Source organism: Salvia miltiorrhiza, chromosome 8 (assembly GCF_028751815.1).
Source record: "Salvia miltiorrhiza cultivar Shanhuang (shh) chromosome 8, IMPLAD_Smil_shh, whole genome shotgun sequence".
In the NCBI taxonomy this organism is placed as follows: Eukaryota; Viridiplantae; Streptophyta; class Magnoliopsida; order Lamiales; family Lamiaceae; genus Salvia; species Salvia miltiorrhiza.
The window spans coordinates 48,147,765-48,168,950 of record NC_080394.1 but is presented as its reverse complement, the minus strand read 5'-3'; the positions used below and the strand labels follow the sequence as shown (position 1 = coordinate 48,168,950).

Genomic DNA, 21,186 nt, shown 5'->3' with positions numbered 1-21,186 from the left:
GTTTAATTGGTGAACTTTGTGTTTACTTGTTGGAGATTTGAGAATTCTAACTTTCTATTTTTTTTCTGAGGCCTCTGTGATCCAAATTTCTGCCCATTCGTGTTATTGATTTTATTCTTCCCATTATCCGAGGACGAACAATGGCTTAAGTTTGGGGGAGTTGATAACACTCATGTTTCCATGGTTTTTAGTGTTCATATGATGTTATTTTATAGGAAATTGAGTGTTGGATGATTGTTTTATGCTTAATTTGCTTTATCTTTTGAAACATGATTCTTACTCGAACTTTGAAGGAAATTTCAGGTTTATTGAGTTCGAATTTGGAAACTTTATCTGAAATACAAGTTGTAGATCGTCTCGATAGGAGTTTGTGAGCGCAAACGGATTGCAAATCCGAGTTCGGACGAGAAAGTTATGACCGAAACGAAAACATCGCGCGCAGCAGTCAGAAGCCGGCGATCAACCGGCGACCCAGCCGGCGACCGCCGGCTGATGAAGGAATTTAAGGCAGCAGCCGGCGACCCAGCCGGCGCCCGCCGCTCAGCCCGCCGAGAAATCGGCGTGGCTGGCGATCAGGCGGCGCCCGCCGGGCGCCCGCCGCGTGAAGACCATTTTTTGTGAAGAAACCGGCGACCGCCGGGTGCCCGCCGGGGGGGTTGCCGCCAGTCCGCTATTTTGCGTTTTTATGCGTTTTTCAAAGTCTTTTCGAGCTCAAACTCTGTAGTTTTACCCTGGTACTATAAATAGGTCTTCTTTTGACCTATTTTGGGTTCCCAGCTTTACTTTTTCAGTTCCCAACTTTATTTTTTCTCAGTTTCATAGCTTTAGATTATTATTGCTTTCCAGTTTTTACAGCTTGGATTGGATTTCCACAAGATTGAAGATTCAAGCCGCTACAATTGTTTTATTCAGAGTTTTATTTAATTCAGTTCTTTCAATTGCTTTCTTATTAATTATGTTTATGTTTTCTTTTATTATGTCTGGCTAGTTTCCTTTAGCTGATTCTAGGGTTTGTAAATAGTTGATTGAATTTATGTGATTTATTTGTTAATACCTTTGTGCCTTCCAGTTTATGATTCATAATTCCTGGTGCTTAAATTCTTGTGAATTATCTGATCAATAGTTTGCATGTTTAGCTATTCGGTTTGAGACCTAGCGGAGATAACTGTTTAGCGGATTCAGGAATGTATGATATGATTTTAACCTTGAGACCTAGCGGAGATAGGTGGATCATAGGGAGCTATTCTTAGGAGCTATTGGGAGTTAGTAGATTTTCTTGAGACCTAACGGAGATAGATAATTTACTAATCTACGATCGTTGCTGCTCTAGCGAGAGTAATTGATTAATTAAGTGATCTTTCATCATAGCTGGATTAAACTGGTACATAGGATTAATAGATTAATTGCATAGATTTAGTTAATGAATTTACTACCCTAGGATCAGTTGCTTTTTAATATTCGAATTTTCCTACGTGCTTTTAATTATTGCTAGTTGCGTTTTAGTATAAGTATTTAAATCTCTTTCAATTTCGTTTTACTTGCATACTATGAGAGTCTGTGTAGGAAATAGATAGAGTCATTTCGTTTTACAGTCCCTGTGGATACGATATCCGATTGCTGTTTATACTACGATTACACCGTGTTAGTTGCGGTATTTTTGTTGCTAATAAAATAGTGATCAGTAAGTCTGTCGTTGAGGTCTGAATCCAATGGCCCAATCTCAAGTCCGTTGACTCCTCGAAAGAATGTTTTGATATAGTCGCTGGAGGAGTCTTTCTTGGTCCTGTTCATGAGATAAAGACAAAGAAATACACAGGAACGGAGAGAAAAACACAGAGCATGCAAAACCAAGAAAAATCTTGAAAAGATTTTAAGAGTTGAAAATAACCCTCTGAAGGATCTAGTTCAGATAGAACCTGATCAAAACAGAATTGTTCTTGCGAACAACCTGTTCTGATACCAATTGTTAGGTCCAGAGGGTCTCGAATAGGTGTATGGGGGGGAATACACCTATAGGCTACTTTCTATCTTTACAAGAGATCAAAACGAAACTTCAAACACAAACTCAAACAACCTGTTTACTGAAAAGAGTTTTGACCAAAACAGGGTTGACGACTGATACTGAATACTCTTCAATAAGGAGTTATCCGTTAAGTCCAAAGACCTTAACCGATTCACGTAAAGCTTCAGTCGAGTTTGATAAAAAAAGATGTTATGAATCTTACTAATTCTCAGAAGATAGATCAGTTAGACTGATAACACACGCAGCAGAAAACTTTTATTTCGCAATAGCCTGTGGGTTAAGCACGTTGTCAGTCTTTAGGTTTCTCTTTGCTATTAATTAGTTTTCAGTTTACGAAGGGTAGAGCACAAGTAAAAAAGTAAATACTGAAAGCTGTAAATAACACATAGAATTTTACGTGGTTCGGAAAACACTTCCTACATCCACTGTCGGTTGATCAGACCAACAACTTCACTGGGCAAGTGCTTACGGGTGCACTGCAAACCTGAACATGTGCTTACGGGTGCACACAACCGAAACAACCGAAGATCCAATCTTCAGTACCAACACACCTTGTTGGATTTCTCACTCCTAGCACGCACTGGGCACTAGGATCTCATGGAGACAGAATACCTTTCTGAACTCCTTTACAACACAAACACTTGATTCAGTTGTTTGAAGGGAGGTTTGAAAACTTGCCAACTAAACTTCAAAGAACAAGTTCTTTGGAGTTAGTTTGACCTAGGCTTTGGATAAAAAGGTTTGCCTAAGGTCTAAGAGAATGTATGTAATCAGCAGTGACTGATTTTTGGCTTTGGGATTCTCTTCTTCGATTCAAACTTTGGAGAGTCTGGGCTTTAGCTGAGAAATAATTTTGTCAGCGTCAGCTTATGTCGTTGAATCGGTGAAGATTGAAGTGATCCTCGAGCGTTATTTATAGGAGAAGTCTTGAATAGATCCGTTGGCAGAGAAGGTCTTCAAGATTTCTTCCGTTATAGAGTAATTTGAACTTGGGTTGAGGCTTCAATCTTCGAGGTTCCTTGTTTGGTGAGAACGGCTATGTTGAAGAGTAGGAGATGTGATATCTCTGAAAAGGTAATCACCAAAGAGGAATGACCTCTACAGAGAAAGAACGATCCTGAGATCTATGCATTTAATGCGGTTGTATTTCTGGAGTGTGTGGCTTCCTTTGAATGTTGGAGGTTCAGTCCGAGGAAGAATGTTTAACCGATACTTGACTTTAGTATCAGTCCGCTGATTCCACGTGGCTCGCATTAAGTAATCAGTTAAAAACTGATTCTTCGACTGATGCTTCAGTCGGCAACTTCAGTCTTCAGTCCTTCGTTCTTCAGTCTTCAGTCTTCAGAACAGCAACTAAACTAGAAAAAGAACTCTAACACTTGAGTTCAACCAGTCCTAGTCTATTATAAAAAGAAACCTATTGATTTTGGTATCATCAAAATAAGGATTAGAATATTTCATTAAGTTCCCAACAATTGGCAAGAAGGCGCTGAACTGACCTTTGTTAGCCTGGCCTTCGCTCTGTTGGTGTCCCGATTTTCATGTATATGTGTTCACAAAATCATACGAATTTCAAATTAATGAACGAAATAAATCAATGCCCACATATGGAATTCAATGATATGCAGAAGTGACTTAAAAGGAACAAATTATGCAATCACATTAGCCTTTGGTAGTGTAATTGTTGCTCGTTAAATTGGTATTCTAATAAAAAATATCTGAAATATTTTGTTCGTCACAAAGAAATAGGCAAACAAAGAAATAATTTATTGAAAATCGCAGGTCTTGAAATCAAACAATCAGTAGAATAGATTCGAACCCTAGATGATGAAATTCCAGTCGACAAATTCCACATATTCTAAAAATGACGATCGACATAATGAAATCGGTGGGTGATTTCGTGGTTTTCAAATGAACAACCCCCAAATCAACATACCACAGATCAACGAAAAAATCGAAAGCCATAAACACATCTAATGGTGGTTCTTACCGGATCTTTACACTGCCGATGATGCCTTTCAAATTTTCTCTCTCAGTTCTTGATTAGAGAACAGCTGGAAGATGGTGTCGCCGAAATGCCCAAATCCTAGTTTATACCCTTTGAAATTGTATTCCTCAGTTCTTGCGATGAGATGGAAGTGGATGGCTTTGAATCTGAAATCTGAATATTGCGAGAGAGGGAAGTTGATGGCTTTGAGTTTTTTGCAAATCGAATCTGGAATAATTTCCACCCTAGGGTTCGAAACAGATGGAATGGAGAAAGAGAGGCGATGGGAAGAGGAGAGCTAGGGTTGAAATTCAATCATCGGAAGTCGTGCGAGGGTAGTGAAAAATATTGCCATAATCTGTATTGATTACTATAATCGGAGGGGGTTGGAGGTATTACGAATACAGCGTAATCCTGAAATTTAGCTACGGGCCTTGCCTAATCTCAGGGCCGTCTACGATGTTTCAATATAATATCAAACTCCTGTCTAATCCGGATTAAAATAACTAATATGGTGTATAACCCTCAACCAAACTTGTCCTTAATTAAAACATAACAATCCTCTTCTTAATCTCCGTTCTCAAAAGAATGTGACCGCTTTTAATGGGATGAAGGAAGTAATTTTTATAGTTTTCCTTTTTAGTACTCCCTCCGTCCCACTAGACTTGGCACACTTGCCTTTTTTGTTTGTCCCACTAGAATTGGCACTTTCCTAAAATAGTATGTGGTCCCTACTTTCTCTACTCACATAAAATAAATGGACTCTACCTACTTTACACTCTTAACCCTTTATTCTTAATCTCCGTGCCCAACTCAAAAGTGCCAAGTCTAGTGGGACGGAGGGAGTAGTAGATATATATTTTTTTTTATTTTTGAAAATGGGTAAAAAGCAACCATTAAGCTTTTAATTAACACGATTTGCATTTGTTATTTGATTTTAATCTGGGAACAATGTGACATAAATTTGATTAATCCGATGTGAATTGGTATGTATATATCTGATCAGGTTAAAGGATTAATGGTGAAATAGGTCTGGACAAGGGTGAGGCAGAGAAGAATGATGGCGGCGAACAAGGCGATGACCGTCCACGGGCTGGCGAAAAATGTATGGATAAGATCGGCCATCCACGTCTTGGCCTTGCTCTTGCAGTGCTCCTCGATCTCCACCTTCACCTCCTTGAATATCTCCAGATTGTCCATCCCAAACGTGTCCACGCCTCTCAGCTCCTCCACCAGCTGCTGTTGATTCTGAAACCGATTTATGAAGATCCCCTTCTCCTGCAGCTCCTTCGCATCCTCCACGCTCTCCGTCAACGCCTTCATGAAGTTAGCGTATGAGAGCACCTCGAACTCCGACGCCGTCCCCGGCGACATCTCGTACGCGATCACGTTCGACAGCGTGCTCAGCGCGTGCGACCACACCATCCGCGTCGGCAGCTGCAGCTCCGCCTTCTGGAACGCCCCCGGTATGAACTTGATGTCTCGGATCGAGCACGATGAGCTCGCTGTCACCTCGATCCCCTTCGATTTCAGATCCATCACGGATCTGGTCGTGATGTCGCGCTCCGGATTCGTGAATTTCAAACCGGAGATTTTCTGCGTTGGGGATTTGGAGCCTACGAGCATTCTGTGGCAGGCTTCGAGGAGGTGGAGGGGGAGCTCCTCCACGCCGTCGGATTTTGAGCAGATCTGTGGCTTGAAATCTCCGGTCAGGAACCAATTTAAGAAGCTGTTGATCAGTCCGGCGCCTTCCTTTCCCCGCCGTAGATTGACTATCAAACTTAGGGCGGGGAAGGGGAGCTGATTCTCGAGCAGCATTAGATCGGGGAATGCGAATTGCAGCGTCGCGATGCCGAGGCACTGGTGCCAGAAGAGGAAGACGTCGCTGTCGCCGGCGAGGCCCTCCATCAGCGCCACCATCAAGCAGGCGTCGAGAAGCATCATCGTGGCGAGTTCTCTGTCGTCGAATTTGTCGACGCATTTGTCGTCGGCGTAGTAGGCTCTGAATTCACCGATTCGAGCGAGAATCGTGCCGTGGAGCGCGGTTTTGCTGTTGCCGCTGCCGGAAGCCAGGCGGTCGAGAAACCTGTGTTTGACCTCCTCCGCAGCGCGGAGCTCCGGCTGGCCGTGGTGGTAAGGTCCCAGCGAGACGATCGTCGGGTCGTACTCTCTTCGATTCTCGTTCCTCCGCCGTAGCTGCGGTGGCACTCGGTGTATCCGGCGGCGCTGTGGTGGCTCGACGCCGTATCGTTTTTCCAGAGGTAGCATTTGTTTAGATTCATCTCTTACAGTTACAGCTACAGCTAGAGCTTCATCTGTGGAGAAAAGTCTCTCAAATTTGTTGTTTTCAGCAGTAGTGCTGTGTTTTCCCATTGCGAATGCAGCATCACTTGGGATTTTGAGTATTCTTTTTATGGTAAAAAAGGAAGTGATCACTGTGAGCGTATGAGAGCATTCGATGTTGGAGCAGTTGAATATGGCTGGGTTTGTATTAAATTACTACATTGTGAAGACCAAGTTCAATTATATATCACATAATTAATCCGACAATTATTGGCCCATCTATACATTCTCTTTAGCAATATTTGTAGTAAAATAATCAACTTTCGATAAATTCTGATTTTTTCATGATTTTTAAATAATTAAAAAAATGATTTATTATTTAATTTTTTTCACGGTATGAAATACTCTCAAATAAAAGTTGATTTTTAGGACTTTTAATTTAAATTTTTTGATACTTAAACGTAATGAATTTTCAATTCACATATATATATCGGTTGTATTACGCTATCTTTATTATCCCTCACACTTAACTTAGGTATCAAAAAATCTAAATCAAAAGCCGTAAAACTAGCTTCTATTTAAAGGTATTTAAGTATCAAAGAATCTAAGTTAAAAGCTGTGAAGCCAGCTTCTATTAGGGATATTTTATATTCGTGGAAAAAAATTGAAAGGTGGTTTTATTTTTTTTCAAATTTTAAAAATTATAGAAAAAATCAAAATTTATTGAAAGTTGGTGTATTTTGTGAGAAATATTCATTTTCTTTACGTTGATAATTATTAATAATTGATTAGGAGTGGAGTCATCATTATGAACTGAAAAGTAACAAAAGTTGTATGAGACGCAATTAAATATTGAGTTAGATTCGCTTTTGACATTCTATATTGTTTTTTTTTTATAAATTGACATTTTCCATTGTTGATAAAATATACACACAGCACTTGGGGGCAGGTTCAAACAATAATGCATTTTTATATTAATTTATCAATGATCAATATTGGATTTAAGCAAAAAAAAAAATAGAGTTTTACGTCTGTGTACATTTTCTTTTCGTTTCGTACATTATTTTATTTTAATAAGACAAAAACATCTTCATGCAGCACGCTGTATTATAAAGACTAGTAGATACAAATTAAAGTAAACCTATTAAACTCTAATAGACCTTGTTAAATAGACGGAACCGGTAGGAGTGAGCGAAAAATTCTAAACCGAATAATTGAATCAATACAAATTAGGGGTATAAATTCGAGTTGTGGATATCGGGTGTATCCTCATCCGTCTCGATACCCACACGAATATTGAATATCCAATACCCGTAAAATCAACGAAGAGGGTTGGATGCAAGTAGTGTTTTCTCAAAAATTACAGGTATCAGGTACCTTCTGGGTACCCGCAGGTACCTGCATACCAGCATGTAATTTTTAATTAAATAAATAATTTTTATAATTATTAATTCTTAGAAATCAAATAGAAAAATAACTCCACTTCACTAGCCCTAGTCGAGACTCACACTACAGAGAGCAGAGTTCAGAGATATTATCAAAATGTTCGATGAAATAGAAAGGACATTTTCAAAAAAAAATTGTGAAATGAGGGACAAAATACTCGCGGGTAAAGAGGGTACCCACAAATTGCAGGACAAAAATACCCGCAAAACTAAAATCAACCAAAAAATTATGGGAAATGAGGGTACCCGCACAGTGCCAGCGAGACGGGTGAGGGTAGGGTATTTTGTCATTTTGTCCCACGGGCGGGGTACCCTCGGGTACCCGATTTTACACCCCTACAAATATGATTCAATTTTTCAATTCGATTTAATTTTATTTTTTATATAAATTTGATTTTTTTCGATTCGATTTGACTTTTTAAAAATCGAATAAAGTTGAAAATCAAATTATATCTATGTAAAGGTATATATATATAGGGTTGTGCTAAAATAAAACCCAAGCTTATCCTATAAAATAAGATATTATGTTTTAATGCATCCTCGATTAAATGAATTTCTACATTTATTAATTATTTTAATCTATTGCTCTGTATTGCATGGTGCACTAAGTTCTGTATGAACGATGCTTCTCAATTGTGCGAATTATTTTGAATTAAATATGTTGGGAAATTATTGAAATATCCTAATCCTTGTTTTGATGATACCAAAATCCATAGGCCTCAATTGTAATAGACAAGAACTGTTCGAACTCAAGTGTTAGAGTTCTTTTCTAGTTTAGTTTGTTGTTCTGAAGACTGAAGGACGAAGGACTGAACTGAAGACTAAAGTATCAGTTGAAGAATCAGTCCGGAACTGATTACTTAATGCGTGCCACGTGGATTCAACGGACTGATACTAAAGTCAATTCCTAGGCAACAAGCTCATCTCATGGTTTTCAAAGAAGCAGACCTCAGTCGCCACCTCCACAACTGAAGCTGAATATGTTGCTGCGGGAAGCTGCTGTTCACAACTCCTATGGTTAGTCCAATAATTGAAGGACTACGGGATCGAAGAAAAGGAAGTCCTAATCTATTGCGACAGCTCCAGTGCATTTGCAATCTCCCAGAATCCAGTTCATCATACCAAAGTCAAGCATATTGCCATTCGATATCACTTCATTCGTGATCACGTCAAAAAGAATGATATCTCTGTTGAATGGATTCCGACCGCAGTTCAGAGAGCAGACTTGCTGACCAAAGCTCTTCCAGAAGAAAGGTTCAACGATCTGTGTGGAAGGATCGGCCTCATCAACCCAGAAGAGTGATGCTGTGTTTGAAGATCTTCTCAAACAGTCATGCAGACTGGTGGTCAAACAACTGTTGTTCTACGATCGCTGACGTGGAAAGCAATGAAGACAAGTCCTCATCTCAAGGAAACTCATCCTGATAAGTCAACCAGGATCAAGTGGTATCGACTGACTACAATGATCAGTCTAGTAGTAAGTATTTTCAACTTACTCTTGAAAATCAGTTATTTCAGTTAAGAGTCTTTTGTTTGAATTCAAAAGTTTTCTCTGACTGATCAGTTTATTTCAAAATCTTTAACTGATTATGGAAAATGAAATATCCGAGAAGGACAAGTACTTTTCAAATGGGAAAATTTGTATCTGATTTAACTTGTCATGATCTTTTCTAAAAATCTTTCCAACCTTTTGCCTCTGTAACCAAATTTCTTGAGAATCTCATTGACATGACATAATGCAATGATACTTCTCACCTTTTGAAGCTTCTGTCCTCTGCAGTGACGGCGGACGTGAATTTTTACTTCAAAAACATTTTAGGCACAGTTTTCGAAAAACTCTTTCATCTTCCTCTTGGTAAAATTTGTGTATTTATACCTTGATGTCTTCACTTATTTTCTGCATCAACTAACAACTCTCCACAGCCTTCACTGTGAGAAAATTTTCAATCTTTCTAAAGTTGCAGAAAAATTTTGTTCCGACAAAAGGAGAATTCAATGACTGCAAAGTCATGGAGTGGGAGAATGACCCTCACATACTTGGTCTTCACTGGACCCTTCCACTGGATCTCAACGTCTCTCCGACGTCAAAGCTTGCTCTATTCTCACTTGTATCCATCGACGAGAGTGTCTTCCATCCTCATGCCCGGCCCATATGGTTTGAAGTACCTGTCTCAAGAAGACGGACTTCACCTGGTTCTCAGGAAAGCTTCTCACCTTTTACTGAAGCTTCCATACGGAGCAACAACAATGAGCAGGAGCTCGTTGTCAGTCGGCGCAACATCGACAGTGCTAGTCCTCACGACTACCACTGATTCGATTTTCCTTCCTCACATCCACTCCCTACATGTATGACAAACCGCCTTTTGCCCTACTCCTTTTACCATAGGTTTGTCATGCATTTCTTTCATTTCCCTCTCCCTCAGGTTCGTATGCATAGCCGCATTACATGGATATCTCCAAGATGCTATGCATACTTTCCTTTCCTTCACACTGCTCTTCTCCGTGTCTCAGTCCCCTTCACTTCTCTGTCTCCCTTCTCATCTCTCTACCTCCCCACTGGCGTCTTCCTCTTCTGCATCTCTGGACTCATCCTTTTCTCAAGTCCTCCCACAAGTGCTTGAGAGTCGGAGTTGAAGTCTCATCCGATCATAGCTTCCATCATCAGCTCTCTTTTTTATGTTGCCAAAAAGGGGGAAAGTAGGAAGTCAGAGAGAAACCTTCTCAAAGGTTTTTCCTGTATCTTCTTTCTTGACTGAAGATGGTAAAGCAAAAGGATCACCAGAAGTTGTAAGGAGGACGTTCCAGTAAAGACCTCAAGTTAAAGGAAAATAAGTGTGAATGGAACAAGCTTAGGAACATGAAGACTGAAGATGAAGATCAAGAAGTTCAAAGGCGCAGCCAAGCAGACTGTTGGAGTCGATGGGTTTCTCATGTGTTTTTGTTTTGTTTTTACTCCCTTGTAAGTCCTTCTTTGTACCTCGACTGATGTCTCATCAGTCTTACTTTTAATGAAAAGAACTTCTTTTGACCTCAACCTGAAGACAATGACTCTTTGTCCAGGCTCTGATTAATGTTTTTCAGTTTTCTCCTCGTTCTGTGTTTGAACTGTTGTGTTATTTTTCTTAGTACAAGTTTCTTAGGTTCTACTGTTAAGAGAAAATAGTATTCACCCTGTTTTAGAACACGTGGATTCAGCGGACTGATACTAAAGTCAAGTATCAGTTAAACATTCTTCCTCGGACTGAACCTCCAACGTTCAAAGGAAGCCACGTACTCCAAAAGTACAGCCGCATTAAATGCAGAGATCTCAGGATCATCCATCTCTGCAGAGGTCATTCCTATTTGGTGGCTACTTTATCAGAGACGTCACATCTCCTGCTCTTCAACACAGCCGTTCTTACCAAACAAGGAACCTCGATGATTGAAGCCTCAGCCCAAATTCGAAAAGCTCTCCAACGGAAGAAATCTTGAAGACGTTCTCCGCCAACGGATCTATTCAAGACCTCTCCTATAAATAGCGCTCGAGGATCACTTCAATCATCACCGATTCAACGACATAAGCTGAAACTCTGCTAAAGCTTAATCTCTCCAAAGCTTGAATCGAAGAAGAGAATACCAAAGCCAAAAATTAGTCACTGCTGATTACACACATTCTCTTAGACCTTAGGCAAACCTCTGTTTACCCAAAGCCTAGGTCAAAACTAACTCCAAAGAACTTGTTCTTTGAAGTTTAGTTGACAAGATTTCAAACCTCCCTTCGAGTTCCAGAATAGAGTGTTTGAGTTGAAAAGGAGTTCAGGAAGGTACTCTGACTCCGTGAGATCCTAGTGCAGGTTCGTGCTAGGAGTGGAAAATCCAACGCGAGTGAAGTGTTGGTATTGAAGATTGGATCTTCAGTTGATTCGGTTGTGTGCACCCGGCCAAGCACACGGATAAGTTTGCAGTGCACCAGTTAAGCACTTGCGGAGTAAAGTTGTTGGTCTGATCAACCGACCGTGGATGTAGGAAGTGTTTTCCGAACCACGTAAAAATCTCTGTATTATTTACAGCTTTCAGTTTTACATTCTTACTTGTGCTCTTTCCATTGATAAACTGAACACTGACTAAATGCAAGGAGAAACCTAAGACTTACAACGTGCGCAACAAAGGCTATTACGAAACAAAGTTATTTCCGCTGCGTATGTTATCAGTTTGACTGATCTATCCTCTGATAGTCAAGAAGACTTGTAATATCTCTGTTATAGCAAACTCGACTGAAGCCTTAACGTGCATCAGTTAAGTTCCAGTGACTTAACTGATAACTCTTTACTGAAGAGTATTTCAGTATCAGTCGTCAACCATGTTTGGTCAAAACTCTTTTAAGTTAACAGGCATCTAAGTTTCCGTGTAATGTTTCGTTTTTATCTCTATCTTGAGATCCCTCTGGTTTTTCAGAGAAAAATAGCCTATAGGTGTATTTCCCCCCCCCCCCCATACACCTATTCGAGACCCTCCGGACCTAACAATTGGTATCAGAGCAGGTTGTTCGCAAGAACATTCTGTTTCTAATTAGGTTCTAACTGAACTAGATTCTTTTTCTCAAAGGTCTCGAAAAACTTTTCTCTTTCTAAAAAGTGCTTGCTATTTGCCTTATCTGTTGTTACCTGTTCTCTTTTTTTTTTATGGAGACTAACCACAACAGATTATCCTCTCTACCTATGTTTACTATTAAAAAATACGACATATGGATGTTTCGGCTTAAAAGCTTTCTCACCGCCCAACACTATCGAATGTGGGAAGTCATCCCCAACGGACCAATCATCATCACCGAAACCGTCAAAAGAGTTCCCGTTGACTCAAATTGGGATCCATACAATGAGGTCCAGATCAAGCAGAAGGCAGACTTCACCACAGAAGAAAGGAAGCAAGATGAGCTAGACAACCTCGCCAAAAGCATCATCTCCGGCACAGTTCCAAACAAGCATGTCACCAAGATCATCAAGTGCAAAAGTGCAAAGAAGATGTGGAACATTCTTGAAAGAATGTGCGTAGGATCCGAGGAAATCAAGGAGAATAAGCTGTCCATAGCTTGCCAGAAGTTTGACTCCTTCCTCATGCTCAAGAATGAATCTGTCGACGAGATGGAACTCAGATTCAATCAGATCCTAAATGAAGTTCAATCCATCTCGAAGGACAAGTACACTCAATGAGAAATCAACTTGAAGAATCTTCGAGCACTGCCGTGAGGAGATTGACAAATCTATTCAGTCGCTCATCAGAACAAGCCTGGATTCAGTCAGCTCCCGACAAACAAGCTCTACTTTGATCTCTTGGCAAATGAGTTCGACATCCAGAGAAATCTTGGAATCAAAAAGGCTGGAGGATCAGACGAGGATGGTCCATCAACTTCAAGAGGAGCAGCACTGAAAGCTTCAGCAAGAGAAAGCAAGAAGTAGACGAAGGAACCAGCGGAACTCAAGATCGAGGACTTCTTCAGTCAATATGTTTTGTTGACTGAAAGATTCAACAAGATGGAGTCTAAATTCCGCAAGTACAGAAGGTTCCACAAGCAGCACTACAAAGAAAAAGAAAGAGAAAGCAACTCCAGACATTCCACTGATCGAAGCAGAGAAAGAAAGTCAGCCGCCTTCGACATGAAAGATATGGAATGCTTTAGATGCAAAAAAAAGGCACTTTCGAACTGAATGCCCTGAACTGACGCAGTCTGAGCGCAAAGAGCTGAAAGCCAAGAAAGATCGCAAATATGCGAAGAAGAAAGCGATGGTTGCTGATAATGCTGGATCTTCCGAAGACACATCAGAATCATCCGACTACAACTCTACCAGCTCAGATGATGAGAGCCTAGCCCTGACGGCCAACAAAACTGAAAGCATGGCCGACAACAGCTACGACAATGGAATGAATGGCTCAGAGGTAATCTCTCACTCAAAAACTCCTTATACTGATAATTCTTTGGTGTTTTCAGGAGATCATTCAGAATCTGGAGAAAGCTCAGCCGATGAAGCTGATGAGTTCGATCAGCTCATGACTGATCACTGTCAGTTGAGGAAAATGTTCGAAGATCTCCTCAAGCAGAATCAGATAATGGAAAAGGAGATTGATGATGAACGTGCCAAGAATCAGACAATCATCTACTTTCCGGATGAAAATTGTCTTGATCAACTAATCATGGAGAACAGTCGACTGGAAGAAAAGCTCAGAATCTCCAACTCAGAATGTGACAGAGCATCTCATGAAATCAAAAGGCTCAATCACAAACTGGAGGAAACAGTCAAGGACTACATGATGAAGTCTCCCATGATGAGCAACTTTCCTTCAAAATGCCTCGTTGAAAGCATTGGAGGAAAGGTTGTTGCAACTGATAAAGGAAAGAATGTCATGATCAACGCAGTGGACGATACTTTTGAAAACAACACATCAGAAGAATCAAGAGATCATGATATGGATGAAGTTCGGAAACGCAAACTGATGGCAAGGACAAATGTTCCTCCTCCACAAAGCTACAGAAGAGCAAAGGAGGCCCCCAACCAGATCATTCTACTGAGAAGACTGGAAAGCAGATTTCAGTCAAAGATTGGGCGAGGAACATCAGGAATCAAGAAAAATCTTTCTCATCAGTCCAGGGGGAAGAACAACAACATCAGTCAGAAACTGAAACCAGTTCAGTTCCAAAAAGAACAACATCCATGGAGACAAAGCAATGATAGATCCAGACGAGCCAAACGCCAACCACGACGACAAGCGACTGGACATCATGTGACTCATGTTCCACAACATCAGTCTAGAATGACTCAAGTATCTCAAGGAAGATACTTTGTAGAGCAAAGAAGACCTCAACAACTCATCAGACAAAGCTTCTACAAGAGTGAGGTTTTCAAAAGGAAAGCTCAACAGAAGATTGCTCATGTGCTGACTGAAGCGCCAACCAGACAACCAGCAAAGCGCAAGAGATCATCACCAAGATCTGTTCTGAAGCAGATATGGGTTCCAAAGGGAACACGAGCTAACATTGAAGGACCTAAACATTGATTGGGTACCTAAAATTAACTCTTCCTTACAGGTCAAAAACAGGAAACATAAAAAGAAGGAAGAAGTTAAAGCTTCAATCAGAACATGGTATCTGGATAGCGGCTGTTCGAAGCACATGACGGGCTACAAAGAATATCTTACTGAATATGTTGAGAAAGCTGGATCAAAGGTTGCATTCGGAGACAACTCAATTGGAGAAACTAAAGGCTATGGTGTGCTCGACATGGGTAACGCCAGTATCAGTAATGTTAGCTTTGTTTTTGGTCTTAAACATAATTTGTTGTCTGTGAGTCAATTTTGTGACAGCGGTTTCGCAATGAAGATCAAAAAGGATGAATTCACTGTTAGAAACAGTCAAAGAAAGGTGGTTCTGAGAGGAATCAGACAAGGAAGTCTCTACGTCGTCTCATGGGAAGACAGCCCTCCAGAAACATGTCTCATCAGCAAAAGCAGCTCGGAGCTCAACTGGCTGTGGCACAGGAGACTCAACCACCTCAACTTCAAAACGATCAACAAGCTTGCTAAACATCAACTGGTAGAAGGTTTGCCTTCTATTGTGTTCCAAAAGAAGCAAGAATGTGAAGCATGTCAAAGAGGAAAGCAGACAAGGACATCATTCAAGTCAAAGTCAGGACACTCCTCTGAAAGGACTCTCCAACTACTTCACATGGATCTGTTTGGCCCAATCTCTCCCAGAAGCTACAATGGTAGGAAGTATACTTTAGTTGTTGTGGATGATTATTCACGATACACTTGAATTATATTTCTCTACACCAAGAGAGAGACACTGCTGGAATTGCCAAAGCTGCTGAGAAGACTAAGAGTTGAAAAGGAAGTCAACATCATCAGCATCAGATCAGATCGTGGGACTGAATTCCTCAATACTGTCATTCGTGAGTATTGTGAGGAACAAGGGATCAATCATCAAACTTCTGCAGCAAGGACTCCTCAACAAAACGGAGTAGTAGAAAGAAGAAACACGTCTTTGAAAGAAGCAGCAAGGACAGTGCTAGCCGAATCAAAACTTCCCTTGAAGTTTTGGGCCGAAGTAGTCAACAACGCATGCTACACGCAAAATCACTCCTTCCTCACTCCAAGACACGGGAAAACTCCATACGAGCTATGGAAGAATAGGAAGCCTTCAATCTCATATTTTCATGCTTTCGGTTCTAAGTATTTCATCCACAACAATGATAAGATGAAGTTAAACACATTTGATAGCAAGGCTGATCCAGGAATTTTTCTTGGATACTCTGGAACTAAACGATCCAGCAAAGCCTATCGAGTGTTTAACTCTCAAACTCTTTGTGTTGAAGAAACACCACATATTGTTTTTGATGAGTCTACTGATGATTTCAGGAAACAGGAAACTGGAAGAAGTGTTGAGAACACTGAAGTTTCCAGGACTGAAATCGATAACACCGAGCCTTCTACTGTCTTGGTGTGGGGACCAGGAAAAGATGAAGATACTGAAAAGCTTCAGTATCAGAAGATCAGTCATAGGTCTGAAGCTCAGACTGGAGCCACTGCAGATGGCATCAGTCAAGGGAGAACTCCAGTTACCGAAGAACGAGTTGAACATGCCGAAGCCGCTCCAGTTCAACCCTCCCTTGCTCCAGAAGATGCTCGACGTTTCAGAACCCTTCTGACTGAAGAACCTCCACCATCACCAGAAGAGATCAAGAAGTATCGAAGATGGTTTGAACTCCATTCAAAGGAGAACATCATTGGAGAACCATCAGACGGTGTCAAGACTCGAAGATCAATGTGCAACCTCGTCTTTGATATCAACCAGAACTGCATCAACGAAGATAAGAACTTCAGTTGTTTCTTATCATCTACAGAGCCCAAGGATGTCGCAGAAGCTCTGGAGTCCACTCAATGGGTCATCGCAATGCAGAAGAACTCAATGAATTCAATCAAAATTCAGTTTGGGAGCATGTGGATAGACCAGACGATGCAAAGGTGATTGGTTTGAAATGGATTTTCAAAAACAAGAAAGACGAAGAAGGAAATGTTGTGAGAAACAAAGCAAGGCTTGTAGCAAAAGGTTACAGTCAAGAAGAAGGAATCGACTACGATGAGACGTGTTAGGTCCGGAGAGTCTCGAATAGGTGTATGGGGGGAATACACCTATGGGCTATTTTTACAATTTCCTCTAAAAATAGAGGGATCTCAAGAATGAGATCAAAACGAAACTTTACACGCAAACTATGACACCTGTTGACTGAAAAGAGTTTTGACCAAACAGGGTTGACGACTGATACTGAAAACTCTTCAGTAATGAGTTATCAATTAAGTCACTGGAACTTAACTGATACACGTAAGGGCTTCAGTCGAGTTTGCTAAAACAGAGATGATATAAGTCTTCCTGACTATCAGAGGATAGATCAGTCAGACTGATATCACACGCAGCGGAAATAAACTTATTTCGGAATAGCCTCGGTTGAGCACGCTGTCAGTCTTAGGTTTTTCTTTGCAGTTATTCAGTATTCAGTTTATCAACAGTAAGAACACAGATAAGTATGGAAAGACTGAAAGCTGTAAATAACTCAGAGAGTTTTACGTGGTTCGGAAAACACTTTCCTACATCCACGGTCGGTTGATCAGACCAACAATCCACTCCGCAAGTGCTTAACTGGTGCACTGCAAACCGAGCCGTGTGCTTACCGAGTGCACACAACCGTTTCACTGAAGCGACCTTACTTCAGTACCCACGCTTCACTCGCGTCGGATTTTTCACTCCTAGCACGACCTTGCACTAGGATCTCACGGAGTCAGAGTACCTTCCTGAACTCCTTTTCACTCAAACACTCGGTTTCTTTCTTACGAAAGGAGGTTTGACAAACTTGCCAACTAGACTTCAAAGAACAAGTTCTTTGGAGCAAGTTTTGACCTGGGCTTCTGGGTAAGCAGATATATGCCTAAGGTCTACGAGAATGTGTGTAATCAGTAGTGACTGATTTTGGCTTTGGAATTCTCTTCTTCGATTCAAGCTTTAGGGAGATTAAGCTTTAGGCTGAGTAGCAATTTCAGCAGAGCTTCAGCTTAGGTCGTTGAATCGGTGAAGATTGAAGTTGATCCTCGAGCGCTATTTATTGGAGAGGTCTTGAATAGATCCGTTGGCGGAGAACGTCTTTAAGATTTCTTCCGTTGGAGAGCTTTTTGAATTTGGGCTGAGGCTTCAATCTTCGAGGTTCCTTGTTTGGTGAAAACGGCTCTCTTAAGGGACAGAAGATGTGACGTCTCTGATAAAGTAGCCACCAAATAGGAATGACCTCTGCAGAGAGGGATGATCCTGAGATCTCTGCATTTAATGCGGCTGTACTGTATAAGCACGTGGCTTCCTTTGAACGTTGCAAGTTCAGTCCGAGGAAGAATGTTTAACTAATACTTGACTTTAGTATCAGTCTGCTAAGTCCTCGAAGCACGCATTAAGTAATCAGTTCTGAACTGATTCTTCAACTGATACTTCAGTTGGTATCTTCAGTCTTCAGTCCTTCAGTCTTTAGTCTTCAGAACTGCTAACTAAACTAGAAACGAACTCTAACACTTGAGTTCAAAACAGTTCTAGTCTATTACAAATTAAACCTAAGGATTTTAGTATCATCAAAATAAAACCTGATATTCCATGGGGTTCCCAACAAGACGTTTGCCCCAGTTGCCAGATTGGAAGCAGTCAGACTCTTCTTAGCCTTCGCAGCTCACAAAGGATTCAAGGTACACCAAATGGATGTAAAGTGTGCATTTCTCAATGGAGTGCTCACCGATGAAGTCTACGTGGAACAACCTCTAGGTTTTGAGGTTGCAGGACCAGAAAAGGTGTACAAGTTGAAGAAAGCACTCTATGGCTTGAAACAAGCTCCAAGAGCATGGTATGATACTCTCTCTGAGTATCTTGTTGAACAAGGTTTCAAGAAAGGATCTGTGGACAAAATGTTGTTCACTCTCAAAGAAGGAGAAGATCTTCCACTTGTTCAGATTTATGTCGATGACATAATCTTCGGATCCAAATCCGAACGCATGTGCAAGAAGTTCGCTGATATCATGACCAACAAATTTCAGATGTCCATGATGGGAGAAATGAATTTCTTTCTTGGATTACAAGTCAAACAGACCAGCGAAGGAATAGTGATCAATCAGTCAAAGTACGCCAAAAAACTGATCGCCAAGTTCGGTATTCAGCACATGAAATCAGTCAAGATCCCAATGAATACAAACTGGAAAGTCTATCCATGATCAGAAGGAAAATCTGTATCTTCAACTAAATACAGAGAAATCATTGGATCATTGTTATATTTGACTGCGAGCAGACCAGATATCGCATATGCAGTCGGGATTTGTGCAAGATATCTGTCAGATCTAAAGGAAGCTCATATGGATGCAGCAAAACGAATTTTGTGATATCTTAAAGGCACACCCAACTTAGGATTGTGGTACTCAGCGGACGATGACTTCAAGCTCACCGAATATTCAGACTCAGATTTTGCAGGATGCAAAATTGATCACAAATCGACTTCGGGAACTTGTCAATTCCTAGGCAACAAGCTCATCTCATGGTTTTCAAAGAAGCAGACTTCAGTCGCCACCTCCACAACTGAAGCTGAATATGTTGTTGCGAGAAGATGCTGTTTACAACTCCTATGGTTAGTCCAACAATTGAAGGACTATGGGATCGAAGAAAAGGAAGTCCCAATCTATTGTGACAGCTCCAGTGCTATTGCAATCTCCCAGAATCCAGTTCATCACACCAGAGTCAAGCATATTGCCATTCGACATCACTTCATTCGTGATCACGTCGAAAAGAAGGATGTCTCTGTTGAATGGATTCCGACCGCAGTTCAGAGAGCAGACTTGCTGACCAAAGCTCTTCCAGAAGAAAGGTTCAACGATCTGTGTGGAAGGATAGGCCTCATCAACCCAGAAGAGTGATGTTGTGTTTGAAGATCTTCTCAAACAGTCATGCAGACTGTTTAGCCCTATTTTGTGATGATTTTACGGGTCTTTTTGTTGTGCATTCGAGCATACTTCGTGTCTTTTTGATCTATCCTTCACTTGCTCGATGTTATTTGGGTGTGCTACTGTCGTGTGCAGGAATCGGGAGATACCGAGCGTTTTGGCATCGTTGGGAGCAATTTCTGGTGAAATCAGCGAAGGCCACCTACGGCGCCGCCGTGTCACGGCGGCCGCCGCCTCCACACCGCGCGCCATGCTTTTTCTTGGAGATTCTGCGAAGGCCCCTCACGGCGGCGCCGTCCCACGGCGGCCGCCGTCCCGGGTGTTTCGGCAGTTACGTTTCCTACCTTATAAAGCCGATTTTTAGGGTTCTTTCACACAACTTCCGACCCCAGCAGCCCCTAGGCGATTTTCCCTTGTTTTCCCTTAGTTTTAGAGTAGTTAGAAACATCACAAACATCTTTGGATTCGTTGGATTAAAGTTAATGTCGTTTTGCATTCCGTTGGATTGGATTTTCGGATCGTACGCTTATGTAAGAACTCAGTTTATGTTTTCTATATGAATGAATGCTAATTTATTTCCATTGCTTAGTTTATTGATGCTTAGTATTCAATTGATTAAATGTTTATTCTTTTATCTTGCCTAGATAATCGTTGTTATGATTGTTGAATTACCTAATGCTTTCTAGATTGCTAGTTAGAACCCTAGGTTTATTAGTTCCCTGCGTCTTTAATCTGCTTCCTATTTTCGCCTAGATAGATTTATATGCTTTTTGTTGATTCTGCATTAGATAATTTACAAGCTTTATTTAATTACGCCTAGATTTAAAGAGAGAGTGTCAGACCCAGCTATCGGATTAGAGTGTTTAGGTTTACTTCATGTTCCCTGTGAGTAGCACAATTGAAGCCCTGCTAAGCCTTCCTTGAGAGACGACTTGAGTCACCTTACCGCCCTAGGACGACCTCGTATAAATTCGAGTCCATCCGCTAGGTGTTTTAGGATGAGTCAAATTTTGGCGCCGTTGCCGGGGAAGGCTTTAGGCATTTGATTGTGTTGCATTGTTTTCTGTGTTTATTTTTATTTATTTCTTTTGACTTGGTTATTTTCTCCCTCCGGTGCGTTTGATTTGTTTGTTCGTGTTGTGTATGCAAGGACGCAGGAGCTTGAAGAGAAAGCTTGCACCTTACTACGACAACATTCACCGACCGCGTGAGGTCCTTTTAAGCCTGGAGGAGGAGTCCGAGTCCAGTTCGAGAAGCCTTGTGGAATCACAGTTCCGAGAGGAAAACTGTGAAGAGAGAATCGCTTCCAACCCCATTCTAGAAGCCGTTGAGGAAACACTTTCAGTGCATTCTGAAAGAGAAGAAGAAGATCGTCCCAATCCTGATCAAGAAGCCATGGCAGAGCAGAATGTCCAGTACATGGGAGATTTCTCCAGGCCGGTTATTGGGAACGCTAGCAC

General features: G+C 41.1%; 1 protein-coding gene across 1 annotated transcript; it reads right to left on the bottom strand.

The window, feature by feature from the left end:
* Positions 1 to 5,012: 5,012 nt before the first annotated feature.
* Positions 5,013 to 6,383, bottom strand: LOC130998574 (UPF0481 protein At3g47200-like). Its single transcript, XM_057923991.1, has one exon. The coding sequence runs from the start codon at positions 6,381 to 6,383 to the stop codon at positions 5,013 to 5,015; it is 1,371 nt and encodes a 456-aa protein (XP_057779974.1).
* Between the last annotated feature and the right edge of the window lie 14,803 nt (positions 6,384 to 21,186).

Bases quoted from the DNA above. Each gene is read 5' to 3' on its own strand.
- LOC130998574 (XM_057923991.1), bottom strand. From the start codon at position 6,383: ATGGGAAAACACAGCACTACTGCTGAAAACAACAAATTTGAGAGACTT.